At 39.9% G+C, this 23,478-nt stretch overlaps 1 protein-coding gene across 1 annotated transcript; it reads left to right on the top strand.

Moving 5' to 3' along the window:
- Positions 1-1,177: 1,177 nt before the first annotated feature.
- Positions 1,178-3,173, top strand: LOC118793664 (protein FAM111A-like). The gene is made up of 2 exons (XM_036551893.1): positions 1,178-1,240; positions 1,414-3,173. The coding sequence occupies exons 1-2, from the start codon at positions 1,199-1,201 to the stop codon at positions 2,692-2,694; spliced, it is 1,323 nt and encodes a 440-aa protein (XP_036407786.1). The 5' UTR covers positions 1,178-1,198; the 3' UTR covers positions 2,695-3,173.
- Positions 3,174-23,478: the final 20,305 nt, after the last annotated feature.

Consider the following 23,478-nt stretch of genomic DNA (forward strand, 5'->3'; position numbering starts at 1 on the left):
TATGTCACATTAAATGTTAATGTAAACTTTACTCCATCTGTCATCACCCCAGCTGCCTTCTGAAGATAGACAACTACACAGTCCCCCAAGGAAAAAGCGTTTGGTCGAGAAGGAATATTGCGATATCTTGACCAAAACCACAGTGCTGCAGTCCCAGACTGAAGATCTGACAGAGGACCTAAAGAAAATGACCTTGTGGCAGGATTGCATGGTAAGGGTGAGGAGTTGTGTACATTGAGCAAATCTGTCTTCACAAGCCTGTAGGATTTCATTCACTGTTTTGACAATTTTGTAATCTCTTCCAGAAATCAATAACTGAGAGACTTCAAGCTGCAAAACAGAGTGAGATTACGCGATACCTACAGGTGATACAACCTAACTCCATAAGATATAATGTAACACCTCTGATGAATACATATATGAAGAAGCATAGTGGTTGAAACCTTGTAGTAGGCATGACATGATGCGAACTCGATATGTGTTTTTTAACAAAACAGAGTTCACAATATTCCCCAAAGAAATAATGGCAGGTAATAGTACACTATTAGTAAGAAGACAAAGTATAACAATCCTGAGTAAGAATGAATTTTAATACACCAGATAAATTTAAGTATTATTATTGTTGTTGTTTTAAATTTAAAATACAAGACATAACTACAACAATGCATGTGAAATTTCCTACAAATCCTGAATAATAAATGCATTACTTGCAACACTAACATTAATGCAACACTTGCTGTTAAGGTGATGGCACCACTGATGTTCATGGACCCTCACTCACATCACTGCTTTCTTTTACCCTGTTTTTTAAACACAGCCAAGTGCCTCAACCACTAAGACACCCACTGTCCAGGTGAAGGAAGAAATTAAAGTGCAGGTAAGGAGCACAGTGCTGATGGGGATCTTATGTTATCTTATTGAGGTCTACACTTTTCATACACTTTTCCATATGTATCTCTGCCAATGGATCTTAACAGTGCCATTCCATAAATGACAGACACCAATGAATGTTTAACATCAAACTATTAAATGGCAAACAGCAAAAACTGCATCCTATACAGTTCCAATACACACCTGTCATTTTCAAGCTATCAGGGGCTCACAACCCTCTCCTAATGAAGAATAAACATCACTACAGGTTTTAGTGAATAAATTCATATTTCACTTTTTTCAGTCAAAGCCAAGTGCCTCAGAAACTATGATATCAACTGTCCAGTTGGAGGAGGACACTACAGACCAGGTATGGAATGTACTACTCAGTGGTGGTGATCTTATGACATTTTTGGCGTGTGGACAACAACAATGCAATGTTTCTCATTTAGTTTTAAAAATTTGAATCTATTTTGAATAAAAAAGGGCTGGTCCTACAGGAGTCTGTTGCGATGTTAAAAATCATCAACGCTTGTCTTCCAGGTTCCTAATGAGAAAGAGAACCAAAGGGAGATGCACCGAAAGAAGGGCAGGAAAAAACGACCATCGATGAAAATGTCGGATATGGAGACTTTGCATAAACTAAGCATGTCTGTCTGTCAGGTGTGCGTCTGCGGTAGACCTTGTGGCTCAGGCTTCCTACTCTTTGGTGGATTTATACTGACAAACGCTCATGTTGTCAGGAACATCCGAGACAGCGAAACAGGACGACTATTGCCATCTGTGACAGTCACCTTTGAAAATCTAGGAATTTCAGAAGTTCATGTAGAGCTAAAACTCATTGTTTATCAACATGGTAGTTCTCACCATGTACTGGACTATGCTTTGCTGCAGCTTGTGGAGTCACAGACAATCGAGCTGCCTCCAGGACTGCTTAGTATGTGTGGTCAACTCCCACAGCACGGTGAAATCTACATCATTGGCTATCCAGGTGGGGGTGAGAAAGAGGTATCTCTCGCTGTCATCGTTGAATTTCAAAAACGAGCCATAGCTTTCAGCGAATACTTCAGAAAGAATCCCGGCCACATTGGAGCAATAATAGGGGCTTTGCTGAAGGAAAACTGGAGCTTTAAAGAAATGGAGGATCCCTACCTGATGACCTATGACACCAGCTTTTTGCATGGTTCTTCCGGCTCACCTGTTTTCCTGTGCAACGGACGACTAGTCTCAATGCACACTGGGGGCTACTCCTATGAGGTGGACGGTGAAACATACAGTATCATTGAGTATGCCATTCCCATTATGCCTGTTCTGGAGGACATTATGTGGCAGCTGTTAAACAGCAAAGATATACCAATGCAACAAAAACTTGAGTATTTTACATCATTCATTGGTGAGGCCTGGAAGGGGTTTACCGATATGATAAGAATGATCGCCTTTTGCCTCACTGAGGTTTTAATGAGGCTCAGTGAAAACCAGCTACACCCGCTGGTACTGCATGTTGTCCTGGGTGCCGTGGAGGTGACCGAGAAACATGCTAAAACATGGTTTCGTAAGGCACTAAGAGAGGCCATGGATATGAAACCGTCATTAAAGGGAATATCTAAACAGGGTCTGGTCGACCTGGCAAAGACACAAGAAGAACAGTCCAGTTTGCACGCTCTGGGCCAGTTCCTTTTCCCTGAAAACCAAAGAGGCGCATTGACAGATATAACTGTAAATACACAGGGTGCAAATAAATGGAGGAAGAGAGGGAAGGGGAAGAACAAAGGTGGGGGAAAACGAGGGGAGGGAACACTGCGCAAAGGATTATACAGACTTTAGATTCAAACGGTGTTCTGTATTTAAAAACCAAAGTCATATTATTCAGATATTTGTTGGAGCATTTGCACTGCTGGTGTAAATACATTTGTGAGTCTGCCTGAAAAAAGATGATGTCACATGGCACAGTGCCACATGGTGATTGGGCAAGACAACACACACAAAAATACTTTAATCCTCTGGTCATTTTACGCCCCTCTACCGGAGAGCCAGGATTAAAAATAGTGGTGTGGTATAAAGATAGTGAGGGCTATCTCAAGGTTTGAATCAGCATCAAGTCATGCAAAGCAGGAGTGCCATGGAGCCATGGTTTGGGTGCTGAAACATGTTTATTATGCCATTTCATTTTAGTATTTTGTCCCATATGTGGGATTGCCAAACACTTTGGATTTCTGAGTATGCCAGAAATGAGTAAACTCCAAGAGACTTACTAACCTCTGCTCATTAGCCCAACTTGCACATTGCAATTAGTCAAGCCGAAAGACAGACATTACTGTGTAACATTTTCCTTCCGAATATTTGTCATTTTCACAAGATTTTCCATAAATAAAAGAAAATGAGAATTTTAATACTGCCTGTTTTACTTCCTCTTATGCAGTAAGTCTTTGAGCTACTGTGATTAAGAGAATAACATTATCAGAAATATCACTTATGGTCAAAATCAATCGGATGCATAATTTTGGCCCTTGGCTGAATACATTAAAAAGAAAAACTTGTTATGGAAAAGTAATTTTGAGTCTTTCTGATTTTTTTGTATCTTTGCATTTGACACATTAAGAAAATGGTAACACTGGGTAAAAGTTCAGGGTACTGCTTAAACTGCCTAAGCTAATTTTCTTTCTTAGATAACATTGTCTGAATGATTGGTATACCAACAAATTAAGATGAATGAATATAGACATTAATTTAAAAACGTCATTAATATAATTGTTTATATTACTAGACAGCAGTACTACATCTACCAACAACAGCAAAATAATTCAAATCAATTAAATGAATAAAACAATCCCTGTCTGTAGTGGTCTCTCAGTGGTGGAACTTCCACTGAGGTTAGGACAGTGGAATCACTGGCCATGTTCCGATGTAGATTGAAGACCCACCTCTCAAAACCACTTTCACCTCAACCCCTTCTACTTGGTGCTCTTGCTGTTTATTTTACGTGTAGTATCGGTGGTTTGAATTCTGTGATCCAATTACTGGTAGTATACTAGTATACTATACTATACTATGGTAGTATACTTGGCCCTTAAATTCTGGTAGGGCTTGAATGGTGTTTTGCTCATACTCACGGGTCTGGGAGTGTTGTTAACCTTGTCTGACACTACTGCTGATTTAACTTGAATGGATACACTTCTGTTCTTGGAAGTCGCTCTGGATAACAGTGTCTGCTAAATGAATGTAATATAATGTAACGTCCTATGTTAATCTCACTGAGTATTAGTAAGAGTAGTTTATCAATTTTAAAAATTTAAGCATGGAAGCTGAAAGAGTTAAGGGTCATGATTTGGGATTGTGATGATCTGAGAGGTGGCATCAGCATGCCTGCTCCTGTTTTCAAAATTAGTCCCGAAGGCCATCTGACTCCTTTAGGTTAGACAGTCTCAGAGGAATGTCAAGACAACACATTGCTTCTGAAGGCCAGCCTCAAGGTTTAAAATGGCAAGAATTAATTTGATTGCTTGACTGGAATGGCGCTGGGGCCTTGGCAGACTATAACTGCTCATGTTCAATCTGTTATTTGTGCACTCTGAACAGATACCCTCTGGATTCTGTGACTGTCTTTCATTTTACCATGGAGGGAATTTGCCTTATTTGCCTAATCTTACAAAGTTGTTGAAAACTTACCAATATCAGTGTATTTTATTCATTCTCATTAGTTATATGCGTCAGTGACAAGATTCATTAGCTGTTCTTACGCAGGGGGCACAAAGTTGTGATGAGGAAGAGCAAATAACTAGCTGATACAGGATAGTAAACACAAACGTGTTTTTGTATGGTTGCCATATCAAGATATAAATGACTGTGTTGACCAATGATTCTCACACCTGCAGGTGGCTATAGCTGATGTGATCTGACAGGTGATTGGGTGTGCTGGACTGACACCCCATGGTGTGCTGGATTGGATTGCATCTTTACAGCAATAGGTGGAGGATATGGACAGGGAGAATGTGTGTAAAAACAACAAGACCTGTCACTGAAATCACAAAAAACAATAATTAAATGTCAGTGCAGGTGTATTTGCCACATCTCCTGTAGTTTACGATTATTTCTTCAGTTTTTTGACAAATTTGTCAAATGGAATGGATACAGCACCAGCTTTCCACTAGGTCCTAGGCTGCAGAGTACAAATGCAAAGCTGCCTATTACACATAGCCAAAATAGCACTGTGCCCCTATTATTGACCCTTTCTTTATCTAAATAATTAGTGTCCCCTTCATCATACGCTGGGAAGAAAACTGCACATATAACCTCACATTATCTGACCACCTTTATTATTTTTGAGTGAAAAAACACCCACTGATAGACTTTAAATGGACACAGTCTCTGATAACTGCACCATTTATGAATTTGGCTTGCTTCAACATTTAATAGTTACATATAGTTTCGCTTGTCTACAAAGCCTATTTCTAGTGCTGAATTATATGGCGTATTTTAACCCTTTCCTCTCAGATAAAGCTCCTTTTGTGTTTGTATTATGCTGCTTTCATCCTCTAATGCACACTCACTCAACTGTACATACTCCACAGCATGCTGGGTGCATACATTGTCTTTGGAACCCAGGCAAAAACTATGATCTGTTTCTCTATTTATAATATTATAAATACACACACATACACACATGCATGCACGCCTCAACTTCCCAAACATTCTATAAAGTTTTGCATCACACTTTTAACAAACGTACAGCAACATTGTAAGAACTCTTAAGGAGACAGGGCAAAATGAAAGGCACTCACAGCTCCCACCCAAGTCATGGAGACTATCTGATCACAAAGACAACTAATGGGTACACTTTCAAGTGATGGTTACATAAATTCCCACCAGGGAGTCTGCACACTACCGTGTATGCACACACAATCACTCCAAAAGAAATGATATAAAGGTTGGTATAACCCATGCCATCAGTTCATGCTGCTCTGCCGGGCCTACCTACACCTCAACATAAAAATAAAAAAAATACAGTGGTCTCGCTCACCATCTCCACTCATTGTAGCACCTTGCGAGATCTCTCTCCTGCTGTCAGGGAGGGCAGGCAAGAAAGGAGAAAAGAGGTGGCTTCATTCTAAGCCGCAACTGACTTTTGCGATTTAAAATGCCAAATTCGCTACTCACTAGCCAGCCAATCCCCCTCACTGCAAACTCCCAAACAAAGAACAACCTGTGCCTTCTTTTGCCCACACCTTTAACCCTAATCAGTCAATTTTTCTCAGTGTGCTAAATAATCCCACAGCGCCCTGCACTTTGCTCAAATCGTAACTTCGCTCTTCTTCTACCGCAGTTATCCTGCTCTGACAGACTGTTGCCAACAGAACTTTCCTGTTTCTTGAGAAGGCAGTACTGTTTCGCAACCCTCTTTTGCAATGTGATGCATATGCATGCATGCAGCGTTGCGGTTTGCAATCTGGCATGCCCGCTTCTTCACCACTAGACTTCACCAGCAGAGACGCCCTTCCTCTCCAGGCACTGCTCCGCCCTTGCCAGCTGCCATTTTGTGAGTAGCCTGTGTTGGCTTTGCGACACGCAGTGTGCCATGTCATTTTCAGCCATTTCAGCAAGGCTGTCCGGGCTCATCATCGAACTTAAGCGGCTCAAGACGAATCCCTTAACTGCTAAACCACTCAAGATTCCCAGTACTGGACTTTTAAATGTCGATGTAAACGTCACGCATCGAGTAATGGTGAGTAATCCTGTGTAAAAAGAGGAATTTATCCTTATCCTAAAAGTATGGTAAAGGAAACTTAAAATGGCTAATTGGTGCTACAGAGACAGACAAATATTTTCTCTGCTAAGATACATTTCAATAAGTTTGTTTTTACAGTTTAATATCCTATTGTATGTGTGGCAGGTTATTTGCTCACTCACAAGACACACACTTACAGGAAATGAGAACACTATAGCACATGAAATCAAATTTGGTTAATTGCAATCCCACCCTAAAGACAGTGTGGTGGACACAGACAGGCTGTGAGTGCACATTCTCCATCCATCAATAAACAGTGCAGTGATGGTCGAGGCATCTCACTGTTTGCGGCCGGTAGATCAACAGGCGGGGGTGCCACAGAAGCAATCTGTAGCTCTGGCAAATGCTTTGGAGTAGAAGGGGAGGAGACAGATTCCATTATTATGGAGACGTACATGGATGGAGAGAAGATTAACTGTATAAGCTTGTGTGCAATAAAGAAACCTCTAAGTATATTTTGACATGTATTCTTTATATGTTTTATTACTACCATAAAAGTAATTGTAACCATAAGAATTCATGTACAAGTGCAGATTGAAAGATATTTACTGAAGTAATTGAGGTTAAGTAGTGCAGAGGTAGCACAGTGGTGCTCCACCGGGGAACACATCCTCCTACCACCCCAGTTATAAGCCCAGTTCTTTTACAGCTACATCCTCCTGCCGTCCTTGTTTTTCTATTGTTTGCCTCTCAAAGTGTTTTGCCTTATTACTTGATCTACGGGGACTTCAAATGTAAAGGTTTGACAAAATAGCATTAATTCTGTATAACCCTAACAGTGGAAAAGCAGTAGGAATTTTCATTTTAATACAAAGTAAACACCAATTATGATTCAGGTAGGCATATGTATGACAAAATGTACTGCAGTAACCCATGTATCTCCCTAGTTTCTCACTGGTATATATAAAGTATTTTTTTTTTTTTTTACCACACAACAGATTTGATCAAACCATTGGCATCACATTTTAATGCCATTAACAGAAAACATTTGGTCACCATGTGAGGACAGTTGCAACATGTAAGAGAGGCAGCAGTTACTCAGCTTTATTTATAATGTGATAAATAAAGCATAAGGCAACACTCACATGCAAATGAAGTGATATTTCAGGACATACATACATAAGTAGATGCAAAACGCACCTCCCAACTATCCATCTGGCCTTAAGGTACAGACACAATGTTCAGGTCAAAGTTTACTTTCTGTGCTTATTATCTGTGACGTGTACCCCACATGTATAAATCACTACACACAAAGCACATACTTCTCTGCCATAAGCTTTAGTTTGTTTAGGATTTGCTTACTTTGCTACACCATCTCCTGCCAACAAGTTTTTAAGTGCCTTGCCATACATACACTGTGGAAATCTGTAAGGTGGGAACGGGAGGCGCCTGACAACATACGGACTGTGGCACACCAAATAAGGGACTGTTGTCCAAGTGAGCATTCTTGTGCCATAAACGACAGTGACCCAGCTGACAAATGTGTCCCCGCTCCTCCACACCTGTAACCAATTAAATACTTCCCTTTTCTGTTCAGGTACACTGCCCTGGAGACATGCCCCAACCTGGCTCTTCTGCTTTGCTCCAGATCCGACAGGTAACACTGCTGTTCTTATTTATTTGAAATTATTGTAATTGTTACTCTTAATTATCTAAAATTGGGAGTCTATGGCCTTACTTTATAGCTTTCACCTGAGTTCACTCCCTGAACTGACTTTCTTTCCCTAATCAGACTTTTTATAATTTTTTTTGGAAAATTACATCTTCCATCTCTAGACCTTAGTGACAGATTCTTAGTGACATAAAATAAGTACACATTTATGCTCAATTTATGAATTTATGAATTCTTTATCTGAAGGCCTGATTCCATTTTTTAAGCTTAAACCCCAGACAAACTTTTTTTCCTGTTCAAAAACAAGCTGTAACCTTTCTTGTTCTTCCTTTGCTCTTTTCTTCTCCAATTCCATGTTAGCCCATCTATCCTCCTGGTGTGGTATTTGGGACAGCTTATCTTTCTCCATCTCTGTTTTCATTGGATGTATTATTGCAGCATTTTCAACTAGCTTGCCTCCATTTGTCCTGCTCACCACTGACTTCATTAACCAAGAGCTCAACCAGCTCTCCCTATTACATGCCAATCTAGGCACACATGTCTGTACTGCTGACAAAATGTCTGCACCTCATGACATAGTCTTTGACCTGTTCATACATGCCAGCCTTAAAGAACCTCTGTCTAACTAGGTGTCACATTCTTGCTTGCCCTTAGTGTGTAGCATCAATATCCTTTTTGCACAGATCCCTTGAGTGATAGGGACACCACAAACTTTTCTTTCCGTTTTTTTCTTTGGTCTGTCTACACAAGATCCCATCCTTATACTCTAAGTTTTCCCAATGTTTTAGGAGCCTTTGTACATTGATTGTTTCATGTTTTCTCTCATGACATGGTGGTCTATGCTTCCTTTCTATGTAGTAAATGGCATGTACCAGGGTCTTGTTTGCTTGCAGTCTCTCTTTGATTTCTCCTAGTGGCAAAACTAGAAGTGTTTCTTCACCCCCCATTAACAGTTCTTGAAATTGCTGTCCTAGAGGAATACAAGGACACAATACCCTGCTGGTATAAACAGTTCTCCACAAGTGTCTTTACTTCCTCACCTGAGACCTCAGTTTTCACCTATTTACCTATTTACCAGGGGATGGTGGAGTTTGTGTATTTACAGAGAGATGAAGGATATCTTGTAAATCCTCATTTTTCACATACTGAGTATCACTCTCTCTAGCAAAGGGAATTCAACTGAATAGGTTTGCAGGGACATTCTGGGACCTGGAGATGTACCTCAAGTCAAAATAGTATGGGGTGAGTTTAGACATCCATCTCAGTTCACAGGTATCTCTAGGTGTTCCAGGGCTTCTTGCTCACATTTACCAAACACTAAATCATCTGAGTCACACAGCAGTGAGAGGTAGTTTTGGTCTGAGGCATGTGATTATAATCAAAAAGACTAACTGGGGTAGAACAGGCTGTGGACAAATTTTCTTTATGGATGGGAAAAAGACATAGTCCTGAAGAGGCAGTTTCTGCCCAATGATGCCAATGCATCTGGTTTGGTAGGGGGTATGCATCTTTTACCGTCTTTGGATTCAGCCATCGAAAGTCAGTACATGGTCTTTCAATGTAATTGTCATCATGTTGACCACAGTAGCTACTGTTTTATTTCCAGATTTTCCAATCCGATACAGGCATACAGATTGCTCTCTCTCATTGTCTCAGCTGTCATCTGATGGAGATGGAGAAGAATACCATCCTCCAAAGAAGGTGCGGTTGGTCCAAATGAAATCTGGTCACATCCTACCTAAAACCACAGAGCAGTATGATGATTGGCGAAAGGATCCAAACAGAAAGAAGAAGAAAATGACATCCTCAATGGTAATGGCAAAGGTGATGACTGTGAAGGTGTAGACTGAGTGAATTTGATGTTCAGTGATCTACAATACTTGATACACTATTGTCTTTCATTGACTCTGAATCTATGGAAATGAAATGGTCACTTTGAATCAAAGTAGGGGTCAATTCCTTTATAACGAATTCCACAGGTCAATAGTTATTTATGGTTTTATAAACGGGTAACCTAGCAACATGAAATGGTTGCAAAAATCAATGACATTTCATCACCCTGGTCAACTGGGCATCCGTTAATGTTAAGCCCTGGGGGTGGAAAAAAAAGTTAGTAGAAATAGCAGCTGGCATACCTTTATATTCTGTAGGTCTCCCCAAAATTTTGTTTACAATGCAGCAGTCTCATGTGCACAATTATTAGATGTATATTCCCCGGAGTTTACAGCCACTTGTAACTATTTAAGTGGCAAGGTAGCTAATCACTGACTCAAGGTGCAACCTATGCAGCACCAGTCTAAAGGATACAGATATGCTATCTAATACTAGATACTGTCATTTTTAGGAGTTTCAAAGTATTGGAAAAATGACAGTTTATGATATAACGTATTGTTAATGTTTGCAGGCTAGCTGTGAATAATTGTGATGAATTACTGTCATTCAGAATGCATGGGAGATACACTATTATTATTATTATTATTTTGTTATTGTTGTTGATGATGATTATGTCATAATTACAGCGCATTAAATTTCCATAAATTTAAATGAATGTTGTTAAGATAATGACATCACTTATGTACATGGTCTCTCATACACCTCTCTTCACTGTTTTACTTTTTTTCTCAGACCATTGTAAGTGCCCCAACCCCTCAGACACCCACTGTCCAGATGAACAAGAAAGAACAGGCAGACCAGGTGAGGGGTATCTTAGAGTTTCATTTCTATAACTATTATGACACAGTTGCAGATACAGCCCTGTCTGTGGATCTTAGCTGTGATAGTTCAACAAGGACAAACACCAAGAAATGTGTAAGGTCACCTCCGAATATTTTATTACACAAAACATTCGTCTACATGGCCAACAACACTTTGCTGGAAATTAAATTAAATGTGCTTGGCTAAACAGAATTGCATTCTATAAGGTCACATGTCAGTTTCAACCTAAACAGTAAAATCTTGGTGTTTCATTTGAATTCTACTTTGAAGGAGTGTGTCCAATACCATTACAATGCACTTCATTTAGTTTTATTCACAATTCCTCCTCTGAAGAAAGGGAGGGTCCTTCAGGAATCTGCCGAGACCCTAAAAATGAAAAATAACCCTAAAGAACACTTGTCTTCCAGATTCCTGATACAAAGAAGAACCAGAAGACAGAGACTTACCGAAACGTGGACTCGGTGAAAGTGGAGAATAGGGAAATTTTGCATAAACTACACAGACCTGTCTGTCAAGTGCGTATCAACAGCAAACCTTATGGCACTGGCTTCCTTCTCTTTGGCCCATTCGTTCTCACAAATGCTCATGTTATCATTAACAACTTAGATACCAAAACGGGCTTACTTCAATTTCCTGTGACAGTCATATTTGAAAACAGGTCAAAGATTTATGAAGTCCCTGTTCATGAAAAAGTCATTATTTACCAATATTATAAAAATAATTTAAATTCTGTCCTAGACTATGCTTTGTTGCAGCTTAAGGAGGTACCGAGAAGGTACCTGCCTCCAGGGCTGCTTAGTAAATGCAGTTGTCTCCCACATAGCGGACAAATTTACATTATTGGCCACCCAGATGGGGGGGTGAAAGAAGTGTCTGTTGCCAATATCATTGAATATGAGAAACGATCCATAGATATTAATAAATACATTACAGATAACCCTGGCCACATTGGAGTGATAAATGCAGCTTTGGAAAAATGGGACTTGGAGAGAATCATGAAGGATCCCTGGCTGATAACCTATCACAGCAACTTCTTTTATGGGTCTTCTGGTTCACCCGTTTTTCTGTCCAATGGCCAGCTAGTCGCAATACACACTGGAGGCTTTGCCTATAAAGTGTATAATAAAACATATAGTATCATTGAATATGCCATTCCTATTATATCTATTTTAAAGGACTGCATGTGGCAGCTCTTAAGTGGCAGACATATACCAGATTTTGAATTGTTCTGTTGTGAAATGCTGAAAGGGTCGGATGATATGGTACCACTGATGGCCAGTTTTATCACTGAGGTTTTAATAAGACTCAGTGAAAACCTGCTATACCTGCTAGCATTGCGTATTGTCCTGGGTGCCGTGGAGGCGACTGGGAAACATACTGAAATGCTGTTCCGTGTCGCGTTGAGACAGGCGATGGATACAAAGCCAGCATTGAAGAGAATATCTAAACAGGGTCTGGTCACCCTGGCAAAGACACAAGAAGAGCAAGCAACCTTGCAGAATCTTGATAATTATCTATTTCCAAAGAGATATATTGTCAGGGATGAATGTATCTGTGCAAAGTGCAAACCGAAAGAGAATGAAGGGAAAGAACTGAGGTGGGGCAGAAAGAGGAAACAATTCAGGAAAGTGGATTCAGGTTGCTCTCTTAACTTCTAGTATTTTATGTTTAGAGTGAGAGTGAATTGTGCAAATGATATGAAATTGTGTGAAAGATAAGAAATTGTTTGGTGAAATGTTTTATATTTCATAACAAGTATAAGCAGAAAAAATGATGCAATTCACACATTTTTTTCTTCTTATTTCAAAGGGAACCCTACGCCATTCCAGTAGGGCTAGTTTTTGATGAAACCTGTCAATAAGTAGTGAATGTTTTTGATGTTTTGGACTCCTCTCAATTTTAGGCAGATTACTCAGGATCCAGAATACTGAGTACACCAACCAAAGGTGAAAAATAATAAAAAATATTATATAGTATTATATAGTAGTATAGTAATATATAGTGAAAATAATTGAATAGCATCATCTGTTAATAGATGTTATCCATGATAGATTCATCAGCCATAGGCTGTCAAACAAGGCTAAGGTGTCATTTTCAAGGGGTAAAAGGTGAAATACACCAAAAGTAGACTTTTTGCTAATAATCATTGATTTAGACAATATTCCTTGAGAATGTCAACAAAGGCTTGTTGTATTTTCCTGAACATATATCTGGACTACGTAATGGACATAATCATTATTGCCTTATCCGTACATTTATTGACTAATTAAACAGAAACGTACAAAAGATTGGAATATCACCACAATTGTGGTCATGTCTAGGGTCAGCGATACCCGCCTGGTAAAAATTCCTTGGTGGATTGGACAACGTGTGAAATTTTAACATTTTCATAAGCTTCAATGATTTACAAATTCAAATCAATTCAATTCAGTTTCAGCTCTCCGATGACATGGATTTAAATCCATACAGGTTGCTGCGTGTAGCTGGGCCCTGTAGAGTTATCCATACCTGCCATATATCAGTTTCTCATGCATGCCATACATGTCACTTTATCAGTTTTTAAAATAAGCAGAGAAGTGATGGAATTCATGTATTTTCTTGTCATTTTAAAAGGGTAATTAAAATTAAATTTAAATTAAATTTAAATTAAATTTTTTTTATTGTTTTCTCTTCTATGTTGAGCTGTGTTGTGGAAGCAGCACAACTCCTTTTAAATATACTGGAGTGAAATGTCTGTAAAGTTGTTAACTAGCCAGCTGAAATTGTACATGCTACTTGGTAGCAACTTGTATCAGCTTGATGAAGAACAACCTTGGCTGCTCCTAGACGACTTATTTCACCTCTTGTCAAAGACTTCACTGAGGTGTGGAACCTCGAAGAGAAGCATCTCATCTGTCACAACAGTCACGACGAGCACAATGCCTGGACTGTTGCTGTACCATCTGCTCTCAGAAGGAGGGTCCCCACTCATAACCTGTCCAAGGCCACAAGGGGATCCCCTCTCCACTTCCATGTAGCTGTAGAATGGAACTGTTGTGATGAACTGATACTTTTTATGTGCTATCTTTCTGTGTTATCTTTTTATAGCTGTTTTGTTATATAATGTGTTCTTTTCCAGTATTTCCCTGCAATCTCTTGATGGCCTTTCTCTGGTTCAGGGAAACATTTTACATTTGTTTTTTTTTTTTCTGTTTTTTTCCCCAACTGGCCTGGGTTTTCTGGTTTTTTGATTCCCTGGAATATCCACTGTGTGCCAAATAAAATTTGATTGATTAATTGATTGAAATGCATAAGTGTGGATTGTCTCCTTGAGCTCGCAGCATACTGTAAAACTCTTTCAGCTGGGGCCTTATTTCAACCATGTTCCAACTGGGGCCTTATTCCCTTGGGTCTGTGAAAGGATGCTGAATATTTTTTCAACACCTTCCTCCTCTTCACCTTGCATCTTTTTCACTATGAGCTTTGCTTCACCATTAAGATATTGTCAAGTCAGGTACACAGGAAACTCAAAACGTTGACTTTATTACATCAACCCATGCTTGGTTAGAAGATTCATCCAATTTATCTGCACCTCCATTATAGTCTGTTACCTTATGTTCTTTCTGCTAAGGAAAGAACCTCCGAGAAGAAATTTGACTGCATTAAAATTATTCAAAATATGCATTTTTGCCATAAAAGAAATGAATATTTCTTGTGAAATTTAAAACAATCACAATTTTTTGAACATGAAAAAAATCTAGAAGAGAAATGAAGTTTTTTGCTCAAACGTTACACAGACAATAATTGTTTGTCCTGTTTAGTTGTCTATGCCAACAAGTAATGTTTTTATCATTACCTTTAGCCTAGAGGGAGGTGGGGTGTCACCACTGAGGATTGGAGGTGGTTCTTAAAGAAATGAGAGACACAGTATTCTTTGTGATATTTGGTCTTCAATCAAAAACAATTGATCATAACAAATGTGTCATACAGAGTCGCATTGATTGATGGTTGATTTAATTGCTTGCTTCACCTGTTAGGTTCAATGCAAAACATCACCTAAATCCATTTAAATCCCTTTAAATAGATCATAACTGTGGTGCCTAGTACAAGAAACAGAACCATAACAAATCAGACAGCCATTGAAACATTAAATACTAAACTGAGACAAATAAAAGGTAGAGATGTCAGGAATCTGAGAGAAGGATCCAGACGCAGACCATATTAGTGAGAAGTTCGTTTTAATGACAGGTCGGAGCCAAAATCGAGGCGACTAAGCCAAAAAACATAAGACAGACACAAGGCAGACAGGAACAAAGGCTAGACCAAAACAGGGGCAAAAAAACACTGAGTCAATCTGTCAAAGAACTGGGAAAACGGATATTTAAATACACAGACTAATAAAGACAACAGGAAACAGGTGAGTAGAACGAGCTTCAGGTGGTGGGTGTGGCAGGAGGGCAGAACAGCAGGACAGGAGATGGGATGATGGAACACATGGCGCCTATAAACAAAAGCAAAGACACACCCACAAAGACAGACAGGGGAAAACACATAGAACAGGAGGACCTCGGACGAAGGTCCTGACAAAATAATTAGCTTTGCACCGTTTTAGCATGGTTTTACAGAAAACAGTTTGTCAAAGCATTTTGTGTTGAAAACTGCTCACACACAAAGGTGTAAGTCACGTAATCTCTTATATATGGAGCATTAAATGCTAGTGGAAAATACTGAGGCCCTCTGTATGCAGTCAATAGAAGTGCTTTAACTTCCCATTTTAAGTCATTGTTTCTCACTCTTGGTCCTGAGGACCTAGGATTAAAAAAAATGTATAGAAAAGTTGTGGAGAGCAGACTGTCAATGAACGTAGGGCCCACAGCCCTGCCCAGCAGAGAAATGCCCAGCTGTTAGTGTTAGTCGCTAAGGGGAAAAAACAGCGAGTGTGGGAGCACTCCACACACAAACACACACAACAGAAAATTCATTATATACATGGTGCTCTGGTCTCCACACTGCTGCGGTCAGAGCCACCTTCAATAGAAAAAGGCTTCAAAATCCCACCTATGTCCAAATAAAATCATTCAGTTGGTTCAGACACCACTTTTAACTCCATCATGTGCGGCTGCTGTCTCCTTCTGCTGATTGACGCCAGCTCTCTGGGACTCCTGTCAGGTAGGTAAACACACGCAGGACACAGAGCCGATCCACCCCTCATCACACACTGACACAGGACAATCAGGTGCATGCCCCTGTGAATTTGTGCAATCTCAAATGCAGCTGGCACACTAGCTCCTCCGCAGGTGAATATAGGAATCTGCCTCCGTGTTTTTTCCTCTTTTGTCTGAAGGCATGGCTCGGCTGGTCACTGCCCTTTCAGTCCCATACCACGAACAATACAAACACATTACAGAAACTCTAAAAACCCCAGCACTGCACACCAACTGTCTCCCCTAGCTGCTCACTGCAAACTGCTTAAAACACAGCCATAGAGCCACCAGCTGCCCTCAAAAGCAAGTGAAGAGAATTATTCAATAAGCAGCTAATCACACCTTGGCTATGCTCTCATTTCCAGGCTACCTGTTTCACTGCCTGACAGTTACATGTACAGGCTTTTGTAAATTATTAATTATTCTGCATTCTGTAGATTGTTCAGGCCTCCTAAAAGCTGATCCTTTGTAATTTTAGCCTTTTTCTGCCTTACACAACTTGCTGCAGGATTACTTTGTAAATGTGTAAACCAAGCAAATCTGTCTATCATCTGCATAACTTAATAACCTATTGTCTTTCACTGACTTTTCTAATTGCTTACAGAAACCAATAACATGCCAAGCTGCAAAACAGGGTAAAGGTGCACATTACCTACATGTGAAACAATCTAACTGTGGGATTAAATAATGTTACAGCCTTGCAGGTATGCCATCCAAGTTGTAGGGTAGCAGTAGGAACTGAAGCCTTTTTAGATGTGTAATAATAATAATAATAATAATAATAATAATAATAATAATAATAATAATGTTATTACCATATTCTGTGTAGGTAGGTTTGTAGAGAGTAATGGTTAGGAGTAATATTACATCAAGTCATGTTGATACATTAGTGCAAAACAACAATATAGCTGTGTCAATGTTGGTGGCACTGGCTTCCTGTTCTTTGGTAAGCTCATCTAGACAAACTTATGTTATCAAGAACATCCTAGATAGCAACATGGGTAACAGTTGCCTTCACCTGTGATAATTCATTGCAGAAGGTGCCCATTGAACTAAATCCTATTGCTTACCGATGTTATGTTCAAGCCATCTCCTAGACCACTGATTCTCAATCCTGCTTCTGGGCCCACCCTACTCCGCACAGTTTCCATCTTTCCGTGCTCTGCCTACCTGAGTGAACTCATCAGTGGCACTTTTGATTTGCTGAGCACACCTGATTTAATCAAGAGGTATCTTAGGAGCAAGGATAGACAGAAGATATGGAGGACAGGGGGGCTCCAGGAGTAGGATTGAGAAACTGTCCTAGCCTATGCTTTGCTGTAGCTGCAACTTGAGGAGAGACACAGCTGATCCATCTGCCTCCAGGACTACTTAGTAAGTGCAGCCAGCACACACAGTGTGGTCAGGTTTACATCATCGGCCACCCAGATGGTGGGGTGAAACAAATGTCTCTTGCCATCATTCAATACGAGGAACGAAAAATAACTTAAAAAATACTGAAGAGATAATAATAATGAAGAGAACCCAAGTCACATTAAAGCAATAGAAATGAAGAGAAAATGGGACTTTAAAGTGTTGGAGGATCCCCACCTGATGACCTATCACACCGGCTTTTTGCATGGGTCTTCTGGCTCACCTGCTTTCCTGTCCAACAGACAACTAGTCTCAGTGCACACTGAGTATGCCATTCTAATTATGCCTGTCATGGAGAACATTATGTGGCAGCTGTTAGACAGCAAAGTTACACCAATGCAACAAAAACTTGAGCATCTGAGATCATTCACCATTGAAGCTTTGAAGGGATTGAACGATTTGGTGAAAGTGATTGCCTTGTTTATCACTAAGGTTTCAACAAGGCTCAGCGAAAACCAATTATATCCAGAGGCACTGCATGTTCTCCTGGGTTCCTCCTGGTGGAGGGAACTGAGCAAGGGGCTAAAACTCAGTTTTGTGAGGCACTGAGAGAGGCCATGGATATGACACCATTGTTCAAGGGGATATCTAAAGAGGATCTGGTCAAACAGGCAAAGACAGAAGAAGAGCAATCCAACTTGCATTCTCTGAGCCAGTTCCTGTTTGCTGAAAACCAGAGAAGACCATTGACATAGATGAATATGAATGCACAGGGTACAAACAGAAGAAGAAGGGGAAGGGAAAGAGTGTAGGCAGAAGTAGAAGAAGGGAAAAGACACCAAGTAAACTTGTTCTTTGTATTCTAAGTCATGAAGCCACCTTCATTTTATTCAGAGATTCAAAGAAATTGTTCAGACAAATTCCTGGTGTAAGTTTTTCAAAGTTTGTGAGCCAACCTGAAATAAGGTGCCAACCAGAAAGTAAAGGTGATATTATATATGAGAATGCCAGGTATTACCATCATGCTAAGTGTTGACTGGAGAAGATAACACACACAGAAGTCATTTAAATTGCCATTGGCTCTTTCGCTCCCCTTCATAGAAGGTTCAGAAATAAACAATAGAGATACATTACAATACATCTTAGCATCTTATCCCGTGTGTCAGTTTGCCATATCTCAACAATGGCGATTTCCAAATGGTGCACAACTAAACAATGTCAATGGAATTGCCAATTGCTTTGCTCAGCTCAATTACTCAAACTCCCACCCAAATGGTGCAGATGAAAAATGGTATTTATTTAGAATAACTGACCTGCACCACATCCCGTCCCATGTGCATGCTGCTGCCGTTAGATCTCATTGTTCCGAACTAACAAGTGCAGGTATGGTCCTCTCATGCCCGGTCTACTGTAACTGTCAAGGGGCTCAGGCAAGGACTCAATCGCAGACCACAAGTGCGTCGGTTTCCAGGCAGATTTAATGAAATCGCAAAAGCAGATCGTTAACCAGTTCACAGGCAATGTCTAAACCAGAGAGGCAGTCCAAGGGAAAATCCAGGTACGGGAAAGTCGGAACAGGCAGGGTCGAACAACGGGCAGGCAGAGAGATCGGGCGAACAATGCAGAGCGGCAGGCAAAAAACAGATCAAAAAACAGGCAGGTCGAAAACGGGAAACAGCAACAGACGGAAAAACCACACAGGTGCATACACACAGGTATGGCAACTCAAGACTGAGCAAGGACAGGAACAAAGGGCAAAACTTAAATAACAGTGATCACAGGTGAAACTACTGTATGAACATATGAACTAAATGTGACATAGAGAACATAAGGAAGTTATATGGCCATCTGGTGGCCAATGCAGGAAGCAGCAGCTGCATTCCTGACAAAAACATCGCTCATAGTCCAGTCCATTTAAATGATCAGTTTGTTATTAAGCAGTTTCAGGAGTTCATAACGAGTTGATCATTTGAATCAGCTGTGTTGGAGCAGGGACAGGTCTAAAACATACAGGACAAGGGGTCCTCCAGGAGAGGTTTGGGAAACGCTGAATTTGATCACACCTGATTTCAACCTTCAAGATCGCTATCTTGACTGTCGGGGAGGATCTGAATGTTATCTCTAACAGAAAGACACAATGCAATTTCTGCCTGTGTTAGACCTTGACTGAAGTACAGTCTGATGTGTTGATCAGTAATGGGTACTCCTGATATTTTCAGCTTAAATCAGTTGCCACAGTTGTCAAGATGCCATCTATGCATGCTGGCATGGCACTCCTGATCTCTGATAAACATTATAAGTAATAATAATGATAACGAGCTTTGTTATCTTGAGATAATGATATAAATTAACCCGTTATCACGAGAAAAAGAGCTTTGTTATCGCGAGATCACGAGTTAATTATTTCGTTATCACAAGAAAACAAGCTTTGTTATCTTGAGATCATGAATTTTACTTTATCTCGAGAAAACGAGCTTTGTTATCTTGAGATAACAAAATAATTAACTCGTGATCTCGAGATAACGGCATAAAAAAATTGCAAGCATGGCCGTTCTCGGCTTCCGTAAGGGTACATGCTTGAATCTTCATAAGTTACAGGTAAGTACCAAAATGAAGCAAAAAACAACATTTATCTTCAGAGGGTGCTGGGCCATCATGAGCCACCAGAACAGCTTCAGTACCCCTTGGCGTAAATTCTACAAGTATCTGGACCTCTGTTGGAGGGATATGATACCTTTTTCTATGAGAAATTCCATCATTTGGTGTTTTGCTGATGTTGGTGGAAAATGCTATATCAAGTGCTGCTCAACAATCTCCCGGTAGTGTTCAGCTGGGTTGAAATCTGGTTACTGACATGGTTTACATATTTACAAATTTTACATATTTTCATGCTCATCAAACCATTCAGTGATCACTCATACCCTGTGGATGGGGGCATTGTCATCCTGGAAAAGATCACTCCCATCAGAATAGAAATGTGATAACCCAGTATGGTGTTGTATAGCTTGGCATTTAGCAGTAGTCTTAATCAATGTCATGAGCATGCACCCCACACCATAACATAACTGTCAGAAACATTTACTGTTGGAAACAAACACCCTGGCCTATATGTTTCTTTTGGCTTTCACCACATATGCACTCGTCTGCTTGTTGAGAGCAGGTTGAAGGATGACTCATCTGACCATATGACTTTTTCCACTGTTCAGTATACCACTGCCTTCTCTGCACCATTTTACTCTCAAATGTGCATTTTTATGTGTAATATAGTGTTAATGCACTGCGACCTGATCATAACATCCCTTTCTATGAAGTTCTCCATGGTCTGTTCTCAATAAAACTGCCTGCTCACATCCTAAGTTGATATTTTCAGTCAACTGACTCAGACTTGCTCATCTGTTTTGCCTTGCATCTCAAACCCATGCATGGACATCAGTCAAGGAGAATGCACTTTTGACCACAGTTGCCCCTAGCTGACGATACCTTTTCAGACTTCCATGACAGCATCATCTTAGCCACTGTTAGCCATCAGCAATTTGATCAGTCCTCTTCACTGAAGCTCCTCTCAAATATATCCCAAAAAATGCCCCTCTTTACTGAGAACTCTTCCTCTAACGATAGTAGCCAAAATTGGCCCTGCCCTGCATTTTTATACATAACCCTAAGCGTGATGGGATGTTAATTCCTTAATTTACTAGGAACCATACCTATGACGTATTGTCTTCTCAATATAGTTTGCGTCCCTCATTTATTCAATTGTCTCCTTTGTTATGGCAGTTACCCATAATTTTCTTTCTCAGCTATTTTCTGCCTCTAACTCAAGGCATTCTGAAGCCATCTAGTGGTCCAGTATTTATTCCTGCACAGAGCTGGCTAATAATTTATTGTTGTCAGTCAATTGGTAATGAGACTTACCAATTATGTAACATAACATTCACCAGTCCCAGAGTAACACTGCTTTACAATAACAGATTATATGAACCAAACTGTAAAAAGAACTAAATTACTACTGGGTGTGACACTGGAATACATTCACAATACGTGCAAAAGTGAACTTATCTGAACCTGAAAGTAGAGATTACAAATTGGCCAAATATCTTGTCACTTCCTTTTCAAGCACAGGCTCAAAAACCACAGTCTAGCCATTGAAAAAGACAAGCACAAAAAAGTTGTGGCTATCAAAAGAAGAAAGACTACGTGGTCAATGTAGAACAAGTGATGGTGAGCCAGAGAATAACAAACATTTTAGAACTCATCAATTTCTTCTTACCTGGAATTTGTCCCTACATACGAACAAATCACATGTCTGCTTCAGACCACTCATACCACATACACAAGACACAAATTTCAGCAAGACGTTTTTATTTGCCATTCCAATAAAATTGTACAAGTATCAAATATGTACATGAACAAAATCACCCTTGAGAAGTTGAAATATATCATAACACCTGTCACTTTGCAGAAAATAAAAATAATAACTAATCTAATCAGTAAGGTTCTCTTAACACACTTGCCAAATTGTAACTCTGTGACTCCATCTGTACAGTAGGTGCCAGCAGTTACTTAATAAAAAGTATTTGATTCTGCACCTATAAGAAGACACTGAACTCAGCCTTTTCCCCAGTTACGCTGGTTTAAGGAAACAAGCCAAGATACAAGTTGACCCACACATCATTATTACCTGGGACTACAAAAATCCCAGCAAAAGAAATATTGTAAATGCACGTGAAGTAGACTGATAGTAGTCCAAGTGCAGAGGCTTGAGTGCAAACTAGCAAATGTTTCAGTCAAGTGATCGTCATCATTGCTATTCTCGTTCACCTAGTTCTGAAAACCTGGCTGATGACACTGCTGGTCAAACTGCAGCCACCATGGACGGTTCAGCACAACCATGTGTTCGCAGGCACTTAGTAATAGAGCCCATTAATCTTGTGCTAAAAGGTTAGTGGATGTGTTCAGACACAGCAGGCAGCATCATTTTGTACATAGCAGAGAGGGTAAGTGAGATGAGATATTGAAATTAGAGGTCATTCATTACTTTATTGGTTTATTACTTTGTATTTTACTCTGCCTCACGTGTAAGTCGCTTTGGATAAAAGCGCTTACCAAATGCATAAATCTAAATGCTTATATTTCTGTGATAAGATTTCATTCTAGCATGTTTTACTACTTCACCAGGATTCATTGACTCATAGAGCTGGGTATCGTTTGCATAGCAGTGAAAGTTCACCCTTTAGTGTGGATATTATTACAAAGTGGCACCATATATGATGAGAAAAGAAGGGGGCCTAAAACTGAACCCTGTAAAATACCATATTTGACTTTGATATGAAGAGCTGTCATTTAACGGCACAAATTGTTATCTGTTGGATAGATAAGACCTAAACGAGGACAGAGTGCAATCACTTAGGCCACCATGGTTTTCGAGTCTATTGATGAGAATATGATGGTCTATCAAATCAAAAGTAGTGCTTAGGTCAAGAAGTATGAGTAGAAAGACATAATTAGATTCAGAAGATGAAAGTATGTTATAAATGACTCTAACAAGAACAGTTGCTGTGCTGTGAAAAGACCTAAAATCTGACTGAAAGGCTTTAAAGCTACAGATCTCTCCAGGAATTCTCCAAGAGGAAAGTAAGGTTTGAAATAGATTCTTCGAGCTCTTTATAGTCAAATTAGGAATATCTTTAGGAGGAGTTCTGTAACAGTCAGTGGCGTCACTAGGTCCGATCATTCGGGGCTATAGCCCCGAATATTTTTGCCCTGAAAAGAGAGGTGTTTATAGCAAAACAACAGGCAGACTGTGTAACAGAGCAGAACTTGACTTGCAGCGTCCGAAGGTGAGATAATATTTATTTATTATAAAGGTAGATATAACCTTCCCAACCTACCAATGCCAATCTCCCTTCAAAAAAAAAAAAAGACAAGCCCCAGGCAAACTTGACTTAGCCCCAGATCTTTTCAAT

Source organism: Megalops cyprinoides, chromosome 18 (genome assembly GCF_013368585.1).
Source record: "Megalops cyprinoides isolate fMegCyp1 chromosome 18, fMegCyp1.pri, whole genome shotgun sequence".
Taxonomy (NCBI): Eukaryota; Metazoa; Chordata; class Actinopteri; order Elopiformes; family Megalopidae; genus Megalops; species Megalops cyprinoides.